The 20,807-nt window shown below is 45.4% G+C and overlaps 1 protein-coding gene across 1 annotated transcript in view; it reads right to left on the minus strand.

The window, feature by feature from the left end:
- Positions 1–20,245, minus strand: part of GRAMD1B (GRAM domain containing 1B) — a 236,148-nt gene extending 215,903 nt beyond the window's left edge. The window contains exon 1 of the mRNA XM_049109832.1: positions 20,164–20,245. Within this exon, the coding sequence (XP_048965789.1) occupies positions 20,164–20,189 (26 nt within the window). The 5' untranslated portion in view covers positions 20,190–20,245. The remainder of the gene's footprint in view (positions 1–20,163) is intronic.
- Between the last annotated feature and the right edge of the window lie 562 nt (positions 20,246–20,807).

Here is a 20,807-nt window from a genome sequence, read left to right on the forward strand (position 1 = left end):
ATGCACAGAACTTAAGAGCTAGAAAGAGGCCAGAGAGCACCTGAGTAAACTGAGGTCCAGAGTAATGAAATAAACAGTTAAGAAGCAACAGAGCTGGAAATCAAAACAATTTCTTCCAGTTTTTGTGAGACAGAATGTCATAGGAATAAGACAAAAAACCAAAACAAAACAAAACACAGGTTTTGGAGTCAAATGAAATTGGGTTCTAATGCCAAGTCTTCTTCTTACTAACTCCATGATCTTGGGCAAGTTAATCAGTGTCTCCAAGCCTTAGTGTCTTCAGAAGTAAATGAGAAAGATCATACTCTCAACCACATCACTAGCCCAGAGGATATGCTAAGTGGTAGTTGTGATAACTATCGCCATAGACCAGGGTTCTGTCCACTACAACACATGGGTCATTGGTTCCGAGCCTGCAGGAAAGGAAACATGTCCATGCTAATGGGGGCAGGGGCAGGAAGTGGGGTGGGAGCGGAACAACCAGACACTGAGTGCCTGTCATGTGCTAAGCACTTTTCCATACTCATTCTAAAACACACAGGAGCCACATAGAAAGTGACAGAACAACTGCCATTCACGCAGATGCCCCCTTTCTGCTGAGAGGACATGGCCATGGAAGGCAGTCCATTTCATCTGACCTGAACATCTTTTGTGAGTCTTTTCTTTGGAGACCTATACATTTTCTCAGGTTCCTGCTTTTGGGGCCTTCCATACAGAGAATAACAGAGATCCCCTGACACATCTAGGTGTATGTTATCTCCCAGCGATTCTGGATGGTACCTGAGGGCAGAGGGCAAGGGAGCATGTCCAGTTCACAGACTGGTCTCTGTGAGAGCTTAATAAAAGCCAGGAGCTAATAAACAGAGAATGGTGATGATTCCCCCTTCCCTTAGAGCTTGCTTTCTTGCCTCCTCATCTGCTATTTTAGATGTTCTCCAGACCTGGTCTGGCTTCCTCAGCAGCACAGTCCCCTTCTCCTCTTTCTAGACGACATTATTTCTGGGATGTCACACATTAGACTCTCCTGGACTCAGTTGCTTCATGGGAAAACTTCCCTTTTTCCTGCACCCAGTACATACTCTGTCCTCTTAGTCTAATGTTTTGTGGATCCAGAACATCTCATCAGATTGGAGGTTGATCATTCAATAGCACGAGTGAGAGAAATTCTGGAATTCATTTGGCTGCCAATGTTTTGAGGCATTTATCTTTGGATTTTTATAACAGCTATCATCCTGCTGTGGGGTGTACAGACAAGACAGAGGAGGTGCTTCCCAGGATAAGTAAGCTTAAAGGAAATGAATGCAATAACTTTGTCTTATTGGATCTATTTATTTGACTGTCAGAGGAATTCAAGAGCTAAAGAGGAATGGATGGATGAAGGGAAGTATGTTTGTTTGTCAAAGCAGACACTTGTGTTCCTTTAGAGCAGTTCTTGGGAACAATTCAAGAAAACGGGACTGGACGAGAGAGGAAAAGGATAATGCTGATTAACGTAAATGAATTCCTTGTAAACTTTGTGGGTTTAATTAAGACTTGCAGAATGGAACTAGAAGAATCATGCATCATGAACCACAATTCTGCATGTGTTCCTTTAGTTAACTAGCTGTTACTGAGTTTCCAAAATTCCATGGCAGTTGGAAAACACAGCAACGACTTGGGGTCACAGAGTGAGCAGGAATAGCAACGCAGACATAATCCCTGAGAGGAGACAATTCAGATTCCAAGGATTTGGTCGAACTGCTCCCCACCCCCTTAACCAAGAAAATTCCCCTTCTTTGAAAAGCCTCCAGATAAAAAGGCCAAGATTTGGATAAAGAGGGTAGCCCCAGTGGCACAGCGGTTTAGCGACGCCTGCAGCCCAGGCGTGATCCTGGAGACCCTGGATCAAGTCCCATGTCAGGCTCTCTGCATGGTGCCTGCTTCTCTCTCTGCCTGCGTCTCTGCCTCTCTCTCTCTCTCTCTGTCTCTATGAATAAATAAAGTCTTTAAAAAAAATTTGGATAAAGAGAAACAAAAAAGAGAATTGTGCCTGTGGTCATGAAGAGAGAGAAGGTCTTTGCATTTAAGATGCTTCCTGCTGGGGATGAATGGGAATACAGTGATCCTTATCTCTCCCCTGCCCACCAGGAAGTCTTCTGATCCCATGCTAAGAATTTTCCTATTGTCTATACCAGGCCTCAAAGGCCAGACTATAAAAGTGCTCATTAGAAAACCTCCATTGCCCCCATCTCCATTCAAATAGAGAAAATGGAAAACAATGTATAGTAACAACAATGGGCATGAGGTGGTACATCTTGTTCTTGTGAAGACTACACATCAATATTCATTTACTCAACACATTTTTATGAGCTCTCACTCTGTAAATAAAGCAGAATGCACAATTGTACTCACTCCCTGATTACAAGCATGCAAAAAAACACCCCATTCTTTCCACACTAAAACTATAAGGTACCGTGATTATATTAGGGAGGTAGAATTATAGGTGATTGTCCATTTTTCTCCAAATATTTTTGTAATGCTGCTGATATTGCTTTGGGTTTTTTTTTTTTCTTCAAATTTAGAAATAAAGCAGTACAATGGCTATGGCAGAGCTGTTCTCTTTCCTTCTGACGTGCTGGCTAGGGAAGAGGGGCTGGAGACAGAACATACTCCAGCAAGAGTGCATGTACCTGTGAAGGCACGGGGGACAGGGGTTGGCTGCAGGCCAAACACTGATTCCTGACATGTATGCATGAGGCAGACCAGCCAGCCAACCCTGCAAAGCACTGCTGAGAGAGGTGCTTTCGAGAGTAGCACAGATCTGGAATCTGTAAAACCCAATCTGCAGGAGCCCTGAGGCCCAGGGCTGGGCTGTTGACACGCTCTACCAAGCTAGAAGCATGCGCACCTGTCTTCCCTTATACTGCTGTAAATTGTTCCATGCAGAGAGCATAAGCTACTTGAAGGATGACCTGGTTCTTATTCTTCTACTGTCACCTCCTAAACTCCATCCTGGATATCCCCCAACAGCGGCTAGCATAATTCCAGCCTGGGAATAAATAACGATGATTGGTTGGTTGATTGATGATTGATTGATAATGAGGCACTTAAAGAGGTAGAAGAGAATTCGATTCCATGGCAGAAAGCTGGATTTTGTCAATTTTCCCCAACCAACCTGGGGATGAGCCAGATATCTACTGGCTCCTGCAGTAGCAGGAGAAGGAGGAGAAGGCCCTTATGATACTCAGGCCACAAACTATGCTAATGGCACCCAACTCGCAGGGTTCTTCTTCCTCCGGCTTTTTCTCTTCTAAAAGCTACAACACACATTGACTGTTGGGCTCTGAGTTAGGTACTTTGCCTCCTTCACTGTCTGGCGTAGGATGTTATTTACGGGAAGACAGTCCCAATCTCTACGCCTACTAGAGATAGATGTGCGTGACATGTGCTATTGGTTGGCTAACTCAACACTCAATTCAAATGCCTTTTGTTCTTTGCCCTTCCTTCTTATGCAAGCTAGAAAGAATAAGTGCTTTGTCCCAGCCTCCTTTGCAGCCAGTGAGGACTTCTTCCATGTCTGGTCCATGAGATATGAAGGAAAGTGTACTGTAAAGCTTCTGGGAGAACCTGTGCCTCCTTGAAAGGGGGCAGACACTGTGGGTACCACCATATTCCCCTTCTTTCCACCTTGAACATGATCATGGTACCTGTGCAGTAACAGCCTTCTGGTGACCATGAAGTCACAGCATGAGGATCAAAAGCAAAAAGGGTGAGGACAGTGTAGTGAAAATGAGCCTAGGTCCTTGACTGCATGGTCAGGTGTCTAAACCAATGCCAGCAACCAGCTTTCTCTGGACTCCTTGCATAAAAAAGATCATCACATATTTAAGCTGCTATTAGTTTGGTTTTCAGCAAATTGTAGCCAAAGACATTTTTAATTGAATGACTCTCTTGAATCAATCATTTGCAACTTGATAGATCGGCACATAAATATGATTATGGTGCTACCCTGCTTAAAATCCTCACAGCTTCCCACTGTCTTTGGAACAAAGTGAAAGGATCTCAGCATAGCATCCAAGGTCTCCAATCCTCTTACATTGGGCTCCTACCCAAGCACATCTGCCTCAAGCCATCCTTCTTACTTGGCACTCTGATAACTCCAAAATAACAGTGTTTTCTATAAAAACCACACTTTTTTTGATGTCCCATGGCTTTACTTAGCTTTTCTCTGCCTGCTTTCACTTATCCTTCAAAATATAATTGCTTAAGCATCACCTCCTCCAGAAAACTTTTCTCTACACTCCCAGGCAGGGCTGAGTGACCCTCTTTTATTACAATAGCACCTGGACATACGCCCGTCTTGGCCCTAATCATTTCAGACATAAAGTGTCCATTTGCAAATTTGACTTCTTCCCCAAAGAGTGAACATCTCTGACAGCAAGTCCTATGACTTTACTTGTCTCTGCAATCCTAACACTTGACACAGTATCTGGCACATAGTAGCTGCTCTGTAGTTAAATGTTGAAATACATGTGTTTCGATGTGTGTACATACACAAGCATACATATATGTTCCTGCGTGGATGAATCTTTGTGTCAAATTTGCTTTTATTCATTCACTCATCCATCCATCCATCCATCCATCCATCCATCCATCCATATAAAACAGAAAAACTTTAGGAATCCAAAAGTCCTAGGTCACAAGGATGGAAAACTAAAGAAAAACAGCCAAAGAGACAGAAATTTAAGGGCTTGTAAGCACACTCAACCAGAAACCCATCTCTTTGAGAAAATAGATATATTGACAGTCACTGAAACCCAGTCACCATCCAGTAGCAGACGGGTTTAAGGATGATATAGGCTTATGGTTTAAGGATAGAGAACTCAGTGGGAGATATGGAAAGGCCACAATAACTGTGCCAATACGACTATCCAGTATTTGAAAGTACTAGCCATCCAGCTATCGTTAGAACACAATGCTACAAAATCCCAGTGGACAGAAGAGTTAGTTCCCTCGGTTATATCCTTCATTTCCAATTTCTTTCATTTCTTCCTCTGTCCATATCTTAGAGCTCCAAATTGCCATTTTGAGGAAAAATATTCCTAAACTTCGATCAATTATGTGCCCCTGCTGTTATCTTTGTTTCTTTTCCTTTGGCTACTGAACTTGTAAAATGAGCCATCTCGACTACTGTGATGATCATCTCTCCTTTTACTCAGTAATCTCCTGCAATAGGGTTATTGTCCTCAGCACACCCCTGAAATGTGCTCTCCACCATCAGTGATAGACCAATCATCAAACTTAATTATCACATTCAAAGCCTCAAATCTCTCTTGGTCTATAATTTCATCTTCTCTTTAACACCCATGACCCCTTTCCCTCTATACTTTCTTCACACTCTCCTTCTGAGCATCGGTGACATGACAGCAGCCTAATTCCCCAATCTGTCCTTTGACTTTCCTTCTTCCCCTGTTCCCTAAAACACAGGCATTCTCCATACAGACAAGTGGATGTCTTTGTCAGAGGAATTCCCAGCCTCCAATGTGAAGTCCAGAAAAAACCTGGGGGGGGGGGGGTGCGGGGACAGGACTAGAGATGACTAGTTTGGAGCTTTTCCAGAGAAGGTTTTGAAACACCTACAGTTCCCAGATTAGTGATCATAAATTTTGTGTCCACAAGTCAAGTCCCAGCTCCTGAACTTGATATCAGTAAGACTCGACTCTACCTTTTCAACCTCATCTCTCATTCTTCTTCTACAGAATACCTCCATGTAGTAAACACACTCTATAAATATCTGTTGACCAAACAAATGAGGACACAAATACCTCACTTCCTGGATAACTCTACCCACCCCGACCATCCTTCACCCTTCAACACGATAACGTGCCTCGTACTTGCTCATTTTTAGGATTTGTCCACATTGTCTCCCTTGTGTGAAATGCTTTTCCTCTTGATTTTTCATCTATGTAAGTCTTGTCTACTGTTCAAGGCCCAGTGTGAATCTCACCTTCTTCAAGACCTTTTCCTTATTAATATATAATTTCTTATGTTCCACATAATGAACATTTAGTGTATTGTTAGTTATTTTTAAAATAACTTCATGCCCAACGTCATTTGAAGCCACGAGGGACTGGGAGGTATCTTATGCCTCTTTCCAACCCCCACCACCATAAACCTAATCAAGTCCCTACATGTCTGCTAAACAGTTTCTGACAGCTTGGTTTCATTTAACATAGCTGTATTGGAAGATCAGGCTTGAAGCCAGAGCTACGCTTGAATCCCAGCTCTTAACACTAGTAAAATAACCTTGAGAGGTCACTGTGTCCTAAGTCTTGGTTTCCTTGTCTATAAAATTGAGAAATTAATAGTACTGACTCATGGTGGTGGAGTGAGCTAAGTGAGATCAGGAATGTACTGTGCTTAGCATGGCGTTTGGCACATGGTGAAAGTTTCAATAAAAGACTGCAGAAAAAATAATGAAGATGATGATTCTTCAGACAATAGATTAGACCTGGATCAATGCCAAGGTGAAATGAATATCTCTTATTGGAACCCCATAACTACTTTGAAGGAAGCTCACACATGGAAGGATACTTCCCTGTTCTAAAGGACACTGGGGAAGAGAGTCACCATCAGGCCCCCCCTAAACTATGGCAACCCAGCAAGAGAACCTTAAATTATGTTTTAATATAGCTCATTTTTGGGATTGTTTCTTCCACATCTGTCATCTCAAGGTCTGAGTACTGAGCACAGAGTGAGAGCCCATTAGCTTTACACTGGGGTGATCTGGAAATAAGAGGAGAGGGTCACTGATTGTTGCTTTGCAATAATTAAGCCAAATGGCAGATAAGGGCATCAGGAAGCTATTATCAAAATAAAACGTGAAGGTTATAATGTCTGTAGGGTCAGTCATCTGAAGGATGCCAAGACTGTTTTTAACTTGCCCTTCCTGCATTAGACGTGAGCTAGGCTGCTCTCCAGCTTTCGTTCCAAAGATAGTAAATCTGTGGTAAGAAATCTCTGGACCTTAATAATACCCGTGTTTGAGAGATGGCTCCTTGAAGCTCGGGACTGTGGTTTCGGTTAAAAGTTCAACAGAGACAGTGGTTTATTATGAGAGAGGAAGGTGGCTTTAAGTAGTAGAGTCGTGTTTACTTTGCATTGCCATTTTTTGCCTCTGAGACTCAACAACACAATGGCCTACCTTGGACGATGTGATTTAGTTTGACTATGGCAGGGGAGAAATCGGACAGACAAAACACAGAATTACCGAATGATAATTTAGGAACAGACAGAAACAACAACACCGATAACAGGGACAATCCAGATGACAATATAGTTGAACATTTTGGAAGCAGTTAATCGCATTTGAACAAACCAGAGGAAAATAGTCTTAGAACAGGGACCACTGATATATTGAAACACCTACACATCTCACATTTCTCTTCATGGCTGGTACATCTGAGTACACACTCCATAAAGCTATTAACATGGATGGCTACATGGCTGTTAACTGGTATTTTTGTCCAGATGGGATTCTCCCTGGGGGAAGCAAAATCAGAGAGCAAAATAATCAACAAATAAGAAATAATTCTCCGCAATGACCGTGAGTTTTGGATAGCTCAAGTCTCAGGCACCTCAAGCTCTGGCAAAAAGAGCCTGTATGATTTCTTTCGGGGCCCTCCAATAGAATTTATTAACTCATGTTCCAGGGAGGCAGAGACAGGAAACTTTCTCAGAGGACTTCCATAACTTTCTTTTTTAAAAAAGATTGATTTATTTATTTGAGAGAGAGAGAGAGAAAGGAGAGGAGCAAAGGGAGAGGAACAAGCAGACTTCACGCTCAGTGTGGAGCCTGAGCTGGGGCTTGATCTCAAGACCCTGAGGGCATGACCTGAGCTGAAATCAAGAGTCAGATGCTTGACCAACTGAGCCACTCATGTGACCCAACCATAATTTTCTTATGAGCAGCATCATTGGCTCCCAGTCATTTTCTTGTCGATGGTCAAACGATCTTTTCCCACCTACATAGGTAAGAGAGTCTACCATGGAGATTCCTTTCTTTCTAAGCATGTTTTGTTGGGTTGTTTGGTTTTCTTTTACCCTTTTCTAGTATGCTTGTCTTGTGGAGTGACACAAATCCCAGAGTTAGGGGCACTTGCTTAGAAGCTACAGCTTCTGTAGCCCTAGGCATCTAATACACCAAAGTGACCAACAGGGCCCAGAGTAGTGACCTGGGAGCACTTCCACTTCTTCCTAAAGGGCAAGCACTGATTCAGGTCTCCCCACTAGGGCAGGTCACACACAGTCTGTGCCACATCTTAGCAGGCCAGAAGCCAAGTGACTGATAATTGGCAGTCTGGGAAATCCATGCCCACGTGATGGGAAATTCATCCACACCATCAAACCTTCTACCTATAAGACAAGATGACATCTACTGTTGCTTTATGTGGTTCTTGCCTCTGCATAAGAGACCAATAATCTTTTAGAAAGGGTCAGTTCTCAATTTTCAACACAAATCTTTGCCTGTTGGAGCTCCTGGGTAGCTCAGTTGGTTGAGCATTCAACTCTAGGTTTCTGCTCAGGTCACGATCTCAGGGTTGAGAGACTGAGCCTTGCGTCAGACTCCATGCTCAGCAAGGAATCTGCTTGGAATTCTCCCTCTGCCCTCCTCCTGCTCACACCCTCCCCCAAATAAAAATGAATACATAAAATCTTTTAAAAATATGTTTTCCTGTTAATGTAGGATGATATGCTATAAACAATCAGAAGATCAATTTTTATTTGCTAGTCACACACACATGAGTTTTAAATGTGTAGTGGCACAACAGAGTTCACCCGTTCAAATTACTCTCTCTTATGCACATACCCACCGTACAACGAGGGAAGGCGGCAATCGATTCAGCCCCCTTGTCCCTCCATCAGGTGCAGCATAAATCCTTACAAGATAATCTGTATATAAGGCAAACTGAGGACCAGAAAACTTTACAGGCTGCCCCCACAAGCTGTCAACTAAGTGGAACACCATTCCACTCAAAATATCACCTAAAATATCCTTCTCCAGCAACTGGAGATTAAATTGCTAACACTAAGTTCTATGTCAAGAAGTGGGGGTGCTAGTCCCAGATCTGCCACTAACCAAATTTATGGACTTGGATGATGGATTTTTCTCTGGGTTTCATTCTCCTCCTCTGTAAAAGGCTAAATGAGATGATTCTAGGCCCCTAAACAGCCAGGAATCCATAAAAGTGAAGCTGCAGAAGGCAACAGACATCTTAATTCTTAATATTTCTTATCCAGAGCTCACCATAAAGCTAAGTAATGACTGAATCTTTAGAAGGACACATTAACAGATTATTGCCTGGGTAATTGTGTTTGCTGTCTACATTGAAGCCCTGCATTTAATCTGCCACTGTAACATCCTTGGAAGAAACCAGAACAAGCTGTAAGGAAGGACAGCTGACTGACCTAGAAAAGATGTTTTCAAACCCTGTCTCAGGAGCACCTGGGTGGCTCAGTGGCTGAGCATCTGCTTTTGGCTCAGGGTGTGATCCTGGGGTCCTGGGATCAAGTTCCGCACCAGGCTCCCCACAGGGATCCTGCTTCTCCCTCTGCCTGTGTCTCTGCCTCTCTCTGTGTCTCTCGTGAATAAATAAATAAAATCTTTAGAAAATTAAAATAAAACCTTGCTTCAGTGCTCTGTAATTGAGGTGAACAAATAAACAGGCAGATAAAAAACAGCTGGAACATTTTTTCCTGACTCCTAAAGCTTTTTTTTTTTTTTATAACACCAATTGTTCACAGGTACCTAAAGATCGTGTTCTTTTGGTTTCTGTGTGCAGAACAGAGATGTGCAGTTGCACCAAACTATGGATGTTATGACAATCTAGCCAACAACATCTAGAAACAGAGAGCCTGAGGCTGAGTCTGAGGGTGGCAGGCGGGGGGGGGGGGGGGCAGATGGGGACAGAGCACCCAGATAGACAAACCATAGAGAACTCTAACAGAACACGTCAGAAACGGCCAGACAGGCAGGGCTCATCACCTGCTGGTGCTGTTCCCTCCATGACAAAAAGATCCTTTGTCTGCCTCAGCAGGCCCATCATACACTTAGCTTCTGGTGACAACACTGGTAGGAAGCATGTGGCCTAGTGATGAATCAGCCCCTCTGATATGCCAGATTGGATGAAAATGGAAGCCATTATGTTACCTGGCTGGAATGGTGTGTGGGGATTGGCCCAGAAAATTTTGTGAACCTAAAAGTTCATGAACTGAGAAGCAGAAAATGTTCTCTGGAAGGATTTGATGACATAAAGTAAAATAATAGAGCCCGTTAAAGAAAAACTCAAAAAACAAAACTGTGGCTTGGACTTTCAAAAGTCCCAGGTGGAAAGAGGCTACAGTCACATGTTTTAGATGTTCTTCAAAATACCTGATATTCGGGCTCTGCCCCAGAGACCCGAGGAGTCTAGATCTAGCACAGCACTCTGTTCCCAGAGAGGCCACACCTAACCCACCGCAGATGGATGGGGACCATCCAACGTTGAATTTCACAGCCCTTCTTGGGTCACCCCTCCAACAATAAACAACTCTAGCTTTGAGCATACAAATAAGACAATGCTGAGTTAAGGTAGGTGGTCACTGACAAGCATCCTGCTGAAACACCCTTTTATCCAGATGTCAGCTGAGATCTTCACAATCTCAACCTCCAATCCTCTGAAATTTCTCATTCCACTCCTCCCTTAAGTCCCTTCTCTGTCTTCTGCCAGCGAATCTGCCACCTTCTAGCTTTACTTGCCTCTAGGTTCCCTTCCTTGATAATAGTCTCAACAGCACTGTCAACGCCTTTTGGTTTTGCCAAACCCATGTGATACATCTCCTCCCCAAGAGAAACCCAACCAGCTGCTTGCTCTGCCCTGCGCCCGGGAAGACGAGGATGGAGACAATGGTGCCATCACAAGTACATCTTCCAACTTTTACGGGTGTTGGGCCCATATGGAAATCCTTCTGCTTGTCTGCAGTCAATAATTTTGACACTTGGAAAGTTTTCCATTTCTTCTTTGACCCCTACCTCACTCTCTACTCTCAGAAGATGATTTCACCTCTTTTTCACAGAGGAAGGAGCAGTTACTACTTGAAGCTACTCTCAATGGGTCTTCACATCTGCGCTTCTGAAAGTAACACTCACCTTTTGCTACTTTCTGACCTCCTCCAAAGAAAAGAACACTCCTTCTCTTCCCTTGTAGGGTTCTAATGAGAATGAAATAAGTCAATAAACATAAGATACCTAGCATGATGCTTAGCAGGCCATAAATACTAGGACATTCTTCCTTCTACAAATTTAAACCCCCCCTTTTCTTTGTTAGATTCTTTACCTTCTGACTTCTCAAGAACTCCGTTCTCTTAGTTGTCTCTTCTCTTTGATCTTTACCTTTCAAGCTAGCAGTTTCTCTTTTATTGAAAAGCATATTCAAGTGATTCTCATCTTTTAAAAAATATTTGCATTCTTACTGCTAGGTTGTCATGTCCTCCTCTAACTAAATATTGAGAGTAATGCTCCAGTAATTCTCTGTTGCCTTCAATTCCTAAGCTCTGGGCGATATCACTAGCTTGCTCCTGTCCCATTTTCCTTCATGATGTCATTGACACTGGTTTTGCTAACTTTACAAATGACTCGTTACATATCTACTCCAATCCTCATTCTGCTCAAATTTCACTCTCTTGACTACTTGACTTTCTCTATCTACTACGCCTTCTTTTCTGGTACTTCAGATCTCAGTTTATGGCTAATATCCTAGCTCAGAGAACACTGAGCAAGGAGCTTAATGTAATCTCTGGCTCCTCCTCCTCCTTCCCTCAGCCTCCACCATCCACCGGCTACTGAATCTTCAGGATTCTTTTTTTAAACTAATTCTCAAACCTGGATATTCTCTTCCAACCTTTCCTGCCAGAATTCAGAGCCCCATCAAATCTCACCTGGACTACTCAGCAGCCCCTTGATGACACCAGGTCTTTGGACTCTCCCTGTTTCTGTTCACCCTCTGCATTGCTGTCGGCTACCATCCTTAAAAAATGAATCTGTTCTTCTCACCCTTCTGCTGAAAACTGTCTTGGCTCCCAGCTGCCTCTGTTAAGTACAAGTGGTGTAGGTGGACCTTCATGATCTGACTCCAGCTTGCTGCTCCAGGCTCACTGCCTCACCTTCTAGGTTTTGTCCTTCTCCATCTGGACCATGCCTCCTTGCCTATTAAAAACCGGCTCAACTATACCCTTTTCTGAACGAGCTTTCTCCGATTGACCTGAGCTGTTCTGCTCACTGTTCTGGACACGGTGTTCCCACGCCACCTTATTCTTACCTCTTTAGAGCCGTTAACAAGTTGCCTTTGACTTTTCTACTTGGTCCTCCTCACTAGAAACCATGAGCTCTTTGAAGAAAGACTCATCTTATTCAACGCCACATCCTCAATACTCATCTAGTTTCTTGTTTAACATGAGTTTGTTGCAAGAATATAAAGAGAGGATGTGGTTTAAAAAAATTGGATAGAAATAAACAAGAACAGAATAAAGTTGGGGTAAGAACATGTTACATCCTGTCCATAGCTGGTAGAGATGCCGAGGTAGCAAAGAATAAGAGATAAGGACACTTCACCAGTGCTCTGGAAAACCTAGATTCCAATCCATCAACTCATTTCTCTCCACTGCTCACGCAGGAATAAACTCCATAAAAAGTGCAAATGTCTGGATTCTTCACTTTCCTATTTCAGTCTGTTTGTACTACTTTTTATCCTCTCCCAGAATCAGTTATCAGAACATGATTGTAGCACCATGATTTTAATGCAGGTATACAAGACAGCTCAAAATCTCAATCCCCCAAATTAAATTTGGCTGTTGCTAAGAGAGATCAGGCTTCAGATAGAAGAGTCAAAACCTAGTACTACCATTAAGCTCTGGTTCCTACAGCATCCAGATGTGTTAAGAATGATCATATGTTAAGAGAAAAAAAATAATAGATGAAATTAACTTTTAAGCTCAGTTTTATAAATCCTCTCATCCCATCCACGGTTGGGCAAACACTCTAAGAACACAGACGTGCCATCCCTGCTAACCTGTTCCTACTTCTTGACAAGCCAAAATGTATCATTCAAGCTTGGGCTGGTCTAACTGCTAAATAAAGCCATCAGCACAGCCTTATTTTACCTGGGTTTACACTCTTTCAGACAAATAACAGGAAGCTCATGCATGCAGAACACCAGCCAGGACCAGAAATCAACACTCTCTATTGATTGTTGCCAACTGAGTTCAAATGGATGGAATGGCCTCAGCCAAGATGAAGAAAGAACTCAAAAGACGGATTTACAGAGATTTGAATCCTAAGGGACTTGCCTGGCTCTCTTTTGGAAGTGGCAATTTCCCTCAAATTCTGCTATACTTTCTTTGCCTTACAGAAATTTATTTAGCCACTGATTGAGCTGGATCAGGCTATGGGGCAGGACTCTTCCTTCAGGGTAATCTACAAGAAAAGGAGGGGTATTGCAGTTATAAGGAGTAGATATAATGCATATAACTTTCATTCAGCATTTTCTTTGACTTAAATGTCAAGAAAATTTGGCAGTGATTAATATACCAAAACATAAAAAGAAGGCAGGAGGTGCCAAGGAATATAACAGTCTACTTCTTTGTTCTAAAGTCCTTTAATTAGGTTTGCATAGGTATCTATATTTTAAGGAATCTCTTTGTGTCCCAAACTGCAAAGAGATGCTTATATACCCCTTACCTGCAGAGATAAAGAACTAATAACAGATCATGGGAGAAGGCTATGGACAAAAAGAGGACATTGAAAATTTAGGGTGGAATCCACAAGACAAAGAATGGTATCATAATATTCGAGAACAGTATTTAAGAATAGATCACAGTATTTTAAAATAGAACATTGGTTTGGAGTCCTGACTTTACCACTTCCTGCCTTTGTGATCTTGGGCATTGTGTCTCTAGTCCCGGTCTCCGCAACTATAGAATGCAGATAATAATAATTCTGCATAACAAAAGAGCTCTGTGCTCAGTAACACATGATACCAATGATATTTCAGCAGTAATAATAATAACGAAGGGCTCAAGATGCTTTTCTTTTTAACTGTCCATACTCCTGCGAGATAGCTAGCTATGTCATCCTCACCAGGAAAGGGAAAATATTTGGATAAAGACCTTGGGTAAGCTCTCTACTGACAAACAAGTTGAGAAGCTCATTCTGGAGATTCATTAAAATAAAGACTGGAGCATGAAGAGGCTCAGAGTCCAAGTATAGAAGTCTGAGGAAAACATATGACCAAGCAATGGTGGGGACATTCGTTTCTGGCTCCAGTGGCTATAAGATGGACACTGTGCAATCGTGTACCACTGGGCTGAGAGACCTGAGTGATGGACAGAGGCTTTACACCTGGGAGGCCATCCTTTGAACTTGACACAGTCGTAAAGGAAGTCTTGACTTGGGTTTATCTCTTTTTCCTTTTTCTCTAAGATGCGTAAGAAGTTTCCTTGGCTACAAAGCCATGCCATACAAACTGCCTGAACCAGATAGCCAGGAAGAAAGAACTCGGAAAGAAAACACACAAGGCTGCTGGACTGGAGGGCAGGGAAGGAAACTGGCTTCTGCTTCTGTCTTAATGGACTGTCAATCCTTCATTTCCTCGGATCTTTGAACATACACCCATATGGCTCATGTCAATGCTTTCAATCACTCTCTGCGTCAGAGATGGAGATACCTTTTTATAGTCACTGCAGGGAATGTTCTCTGACTAGTAAGCCTATTTGGTTCTGGAGGGAAAGATCAGCTTCTACAAGACTAGCCAGCAGAAAGAGCTCCTTCTGAGTCATTCTGTCCAATCCACAGCTCTTTTTGAAGTCAGAACCGATTCCACAGCAGTCTTGCTATCCAGCCTCTATTGCTGGATCTTGTCAAATCAGCACTTTAGGAGTTAACAGGTAGAGAATCATACAAACATTCAACATCTAAGGGATAAGAGCCCATAAGTAGCTTATTAAACACCAATATGTGCACGGGAGTGACAAGCCTTTAGAAGACTGTTGCATTTTTACATCTAGCCAACCAACCCTGTCTTATTAATTGGTCCCCTTAACATGCATTGTTGTTTTTCTTTCCTCCAAAAGAATGGTTATGTGCCAGGGGCAGGCATTTAATTGCGACTAAATCTCCTGGGGCTTAAGGAGCGGAGTCCATGTCTAAACCAAGAAACCATTATCTGCTCCAACTTCTAACCAAGTACGAGATGTACAATGTCCTTATTCTTGCTGCCTACACGCTGTAACACCAGCACAGTACCCGTGAGCTTCCCTGACCAGGCCAACAAATAGGGCGAGTGCCTAGATTCTTTTTTTTTTTTTTTTTTTTTTTTTTTTTTTTTTTTTTTTTTTTAATTTTTTATTTATTTATGATAGGCATCACAGTGAGAGAGAGAGAGGCAGAGACACAGGCAGAGGGAGAAGCAGGCTCCATGCACCGTGAGCCTGACGTGGGATTCGATCCCCGGTCTCCAGGATCGCGCCCTGGGCCAAAGGCAGGCGCCAAACCGCTGCGCCACCCAGGGATCCCCGCTGCGCCACCCAGGGATCCCGAGTGCCTAGATTCTAAGCAAGGTTTCCACTCGGGGCGAGTTCAGCCAAAGTGAATACTTTCTTTCGCATTTGGTGAGATCTCCAAGGAGAAACGGACCAAGAAGTCTCACAAAGGCTGGAATCAAACCCAGTGCCAGGAAAAAAAAAAAAAAAAAGAGTATGGGAGGGGAAATGCTAAGCTCCTCCAAAATCCAGTTAACTGGAATTCTTCCTACAACAAGCCCAACCAAGCCAGGGAACAAGGTTCCTTTCTGGCTTCTGCCCACCCTCATCAAAGCAGCTCTTCATAGGCTGTTATCAAAGCCCCGGGCTTCTCTGGAGGATGCCTTCTTATCTGATTAAATGGAATATTATGCTAAATCTTCACCACCCCAGCACTGGCTGTGTGGGTGTGCTGGATAAAATCTTCATGAACACGCCATCACGGGGTCATTTGTTTAATTTCAATTCTGCAAAGTGTAAAAATAGGAGCTGCCGTGGAGGGTTGAGGCTTGACAGCTTCAATGAGAAGGCTCCAGGAGCACAAAAACCACGCTGCTAGGCCAGATCGTCGGTTTTCTCCCTCCACCAGAGGAAAATGGAAAGAAAATGAACCTGCAAACAAGGTACTGCCTTCCCTCATCTTCTCTTTTCCCTCTTTCACCTTTTTCTGCACTTTCCTTCCACTCCATCAGCCTCCTCTCTCTGCTGCCGCACCCTCCCCACCTGCATCATTTTTCTTCTTCTCCTTCCCAGGGACCCTGTTTGCCCCCAAAGGCCTCACCTAGACCACGCTGGCCTTCTGGAGCAGTTGGACTTCAGACTCCCCGGGTCTCACAGACTTTTCCAGAAATTGCTCTCCTTCCCCAGGTCCCACACACTGAAAATGTGACTATGAGATTTCTGAGATCAGTTAGATTAAGTGGGAGACGGGCTGTAGGGGCTGTCTCTCTTCACGCCCCTTCAGTCTAGCCAGATCCGTTTATTATTTGTTGAGCTCTACAGCTAACTCCTGGTGGGGGTGAGCAGACAAGTGGTATCTCCCTGGTCTTGGGTTTTGGACAAAGCAATTTTTAATATTTTGAAGCTCATTACAAAATAAATGTTCCAGGTGCACTATCCATTTCTGCTCTTTGAAGCCCATAGCCACCTCCGCATTGGCCTTACTACAGCTCAGGCTCAGGAAGGGACCATTTCTTTTCCCGGGGGTTCCAGAGCTGTGCCAAAAGGTCACATAGGTGCTGAGGGTGGCAAGGTGCTTCCTGCTTCCTGCCTACTGGGGTCTCAGAAAGGTCTCACTATTTGACCTACTTCCAAACCAAAGCATTTGGGTTGTTTCTATTAATATGACCATTAATATGCTGCTGGAACTACCTGTTCAGCTCATTCACTATGCCTGGAATGGGCTCCTTGCCAGTGGTATCCATGAACTACAGGAGCTATCCTTCTTCCCTACTGTGGATCACCAGCAACCTTCTCTGAAGACAGAACTTCAGGGCTGGTTTCAGGAAAGCCTAACACAAAAGGTGGCTAGCGGACAACTGACTCACAGATTCATCACTGTCAACCCTCTCTAGACACCAACTTATGTTCCTATTATCATTCCTATCTTACAGATCTATACTCGAGTCCACTGCCATGTGTTCCCCTCTCCAAAGAACTCGATTGCTACACACACAAAATAAGGCTTCAAGAAATGAAGGTGACCCTCCTAATGGCATAAGCCTACTCAGGATCCCATTTCCTAAAACACACACACACACACACACACACACGCTCACACTCTTTGCTATGACACTGTTTCAACCCTCCTGCTCCTTATCGGCAATGTTATTCCTTGCACAGACGTGCAAGGCATACCCACCAGGAACAAAGCACAGTGGGTACTGGGCCATCCCTTAGAAGCCAGAGCCTCATCTGTACCAAAGTAAAGGGTGTGTGGAACTGCAGCATCTAAAAGATACGTGCGGTGTTTCTGCTTTGGGCTTATTAGGGTTTGGATCAAATCAAGGAAATGATGATTTTAGCACAATTTGAAGAGTAATCAGGCCTCGACAGAAAATGAAATGTACCAATCCACAGATGCAAAAAGGGGAAAGGAGAGAAGAAAGAAAAGATCCTGATCAAGCTGAAAGAACAATGAAAATCAAAACAATATAAACTGTAGCAGGCACCCCAAGAGATAGCAACCCCACATCAGGGCAAGTGGAATGGGTGATAATTCATAGCAAAATTGTAAACAGCAGCCCAAAGAGTCAGCCACATGCCACCTGTGTACAAGCAGCAGGCAGTGGGAGCAGAGCAGTGAAAACCCCTGTGGAGTGCACCTGCAGCCCTGGGGCTGGCTTTTCGGGTACAAGTGTACAGACTACAGATGTGTCTGATGGGGAAGCCCTGACAGGGAACCAACAGTGAGCTAATCTACAAACAAAGACATCAAAGGACTGCTAAGGTCCAAAAGCAAAGGCTGGAATAAGGGGGCAGCAGGGACCATCTTTATAAAGTAATCACCCTATAAAGATGTGATTTTATTCAAGGCCTGCGATCCTTGACTACATCTGGACAAGCAACCAAGTAAGGCACTCATATTTGGTGACAGTGTCACATCGGGGTGCTATATCCCAACACCCCAGTTTGGCTACGTATTGATCAGTTGCTCATACCAGTTTCTTTTCTAACACTAACACCAAAGCCCAGCCCCAAATCTCCACAACCAAACAGCCTTTGGGTGTGGACAGGGGAAACCAGGACTTCCACGTGCCCTTCGGGGACCTGGTCTCCTGAAGACTGATGATGACGCCCAGCAGAGCTCTTGGCCACATTGTAAGTTGAGGACAAGATCTTTTGAGCAAGTTACAAAGTAAATGAGCCAAGGGAGGGTGGGCTTCGGACAAACACTGGTGACCTCACCAGTGGCCTAACTGCACACCATCAAAGGCAGTCAGTTCATTTCAAGCAGCAGGGAAGGTGCCATGGCTAGGGACACTGGGTATAAGCAAGAGAGACATGATCTTCCAGGAAGGAAAGGCAGAGGCACCACTGAACGGAGGGAATAAATGCTAACCTCACCCAGAGCACAAGACTGAATTGCTCACACAGGAGACATAGGTTTGTATTTTGCCCTCTAACCCTCTAAACACTGTTTAAAAAAAAAAAAAAAAAAGGTCAGCTCATACAAAATCAGCAGCGTGGATGCCTCTCTTTGTTGTGCCTGGTCTACGGTTAGCCTCAAGAGCAGATGAGGAGCAAAGTGGTATTTTGGGGTGGGGGGATGGGGAAAGCAACATTTCCAACTTATTTCCAATATTGGCTTCCTGAACTCAAAGAGGGAGCCCCAGCTGAAATATGTCCCTCTTGAAAAGCCCCCAGGCTGAGAGCTCCTCCTCCATAAAACCCTCTCTGTATCTCCGAGAGGTGATGTGCCCACATAAGCACTGGCAGAGGAGACAGCTCAGCCCCCTGCACAAATTTCTTTATCCTCTCCCAGAGTAGTGGGAGTTTTACATCTGCTACTGTCATGAAAACATTTTATTATATTTTTTACAAGTTTTTTTTTTTTTTTAACTTCCTTGTATAAAGCCAGGGATCTTCCAAGTGTATGTGATGTGCACAATCCTTCCACCCCGTCTTCAGTTCTGGTCACCCCCCTCCAACTGCTCCAGGCCCACCAGAACGCAGAGCCTGGGAGCATGCTATCAGGTGCTTGCTTGTTCATGGGTGGCCTTGGAGCCATGTACTCAGCTAAGGGACTTCCTGAGGAATGAGGCTTCTCCAGGCAGGAGGTCGGCTGAGGGTGCCAACAAGTTGTTTGGGCTCAAAGGACTTCATGCTAATGGCCACAGCCTCTCATCTCCTTGTCTCCTCCAGAAAAGTAAAGCCAGTTCTTCTGGAATGGGGGACTCCATGCATCGTGAGGTCCAATGCAGGAGTTCCTCCAATTGCTAGACCCTCCATCTCCACTGTGGGAGGAGATGGGGATAAACAAGAACCTCTCCCTAGTCTTAAATAGGCACCTTCGATAAACCCCATGATGTCCACTCTTTCTCCCAAATCTTGGACTTCTACAACATAAGGAAAATCGGCGTAAAATGGATGGGGGTGGTCTGGTGGGGTGAGCGAAGCACCCCCCAGAGCAGGGCAAGCCAGGGTCCCCGGGGGCGAACTTTTGCCAGAAAGCCGGAGAGGAGGAGACTCAGGCCCTGCCGCACCACTTGCCTGAGCGCATCTCCAGGACTGAATGGAGAGAGAAGCCAGCTTAGCCACCCCTGGAAATTCCGGGGGGGGGGGGGGGGAGGCGGCCTATCCGGGGGTTTCCCGGGACACCAACTCTCAGGAATGGACAGCACAGCCAGGCCACGATCCATGTTAATAGCTTTACCATGCCCTCTGGTAACTTGGAGGTTGCGCTCAAGATTCAGATATGGAAGAGCACCCCTCACCCCCCACCCCAACGCTTCCAGAGCCCCCATTTCCCCCGGGGCTTCCCCATCCTCAGCCCCCCCCCCCTCCAGCACCCAGCACCCAGGCGTGGTCCTGCCTCCTCCCGGGAGCCCAGGAAGGTGGAGAAGTTCTTACCTGGGTCTGCAGGGGGAGGCGCTCATGGGGCCCGCGGGTCGGGGCGCCCCGGCTGCCGGCCGCCGCTCACCGCATCTCCCGGGGAGCAGGTCCCACCGGGCGCGGGAGCCGGGAGGAGGCGCGGAGCCCGGGGACGCGAGGAGGCGAGGTGGGGGGGGGGGGCAGCGCAGCTCCCCGGGGCGGGGGCTGGGGCGGGGGGCTGCGGGGCGCGGGGCGCGGGGCGCAGGGCTGCGGGGCTGCGGGGCGCGGGTCAGGCCGACCCCTCCGCGGACTCTGCCGCCGGCGCCGAGCGTCCCCTCCCTAGATCAGCATCGCCCCCTCCGTGCTCCGCTCCTCCCCGCGCCGTCCCGACTCTACCTCTGTGGTTTCCGCCGGCGGCTCGGGCCCCTCAGCTCCCCCTCCCTCCCCCTCTGCCCCTCCCTCCCCCTCCCCCTCCCCCGTGTCGCCTGCCGCCGGATTCTCCGATCCTCCTGGTCGCCTGGCGCGGGCACCGCAGTGCCACTCGGGGGACGCACAGGCACCAGCGCCCTGAAGACCAAGCGCCCCTTGACAATCTGGACCCCGCAAGTTTGGGGCGGACTCCGGCCCCGGAGCTGGGCTGCCTGGCGGCGCGGAGGGGACGCGGGCCCCCGCGGAGGCCGAGC

The sequence above is a fragment of the Canis lupus genome, chromosome 5 (genome assembly GCF_003254725.2).
Source record: "Canis lupus dingo isolate Sandy chromosome 5, ASM325472v2, whole genome shotgun sequence".
Classification (NCBI taxonomy): domain Eukaryota; kingdom Metazoa; phylum Chordata; class Mammalia; order Carnivora; family Canidae; genus Canis; species Canis lupus.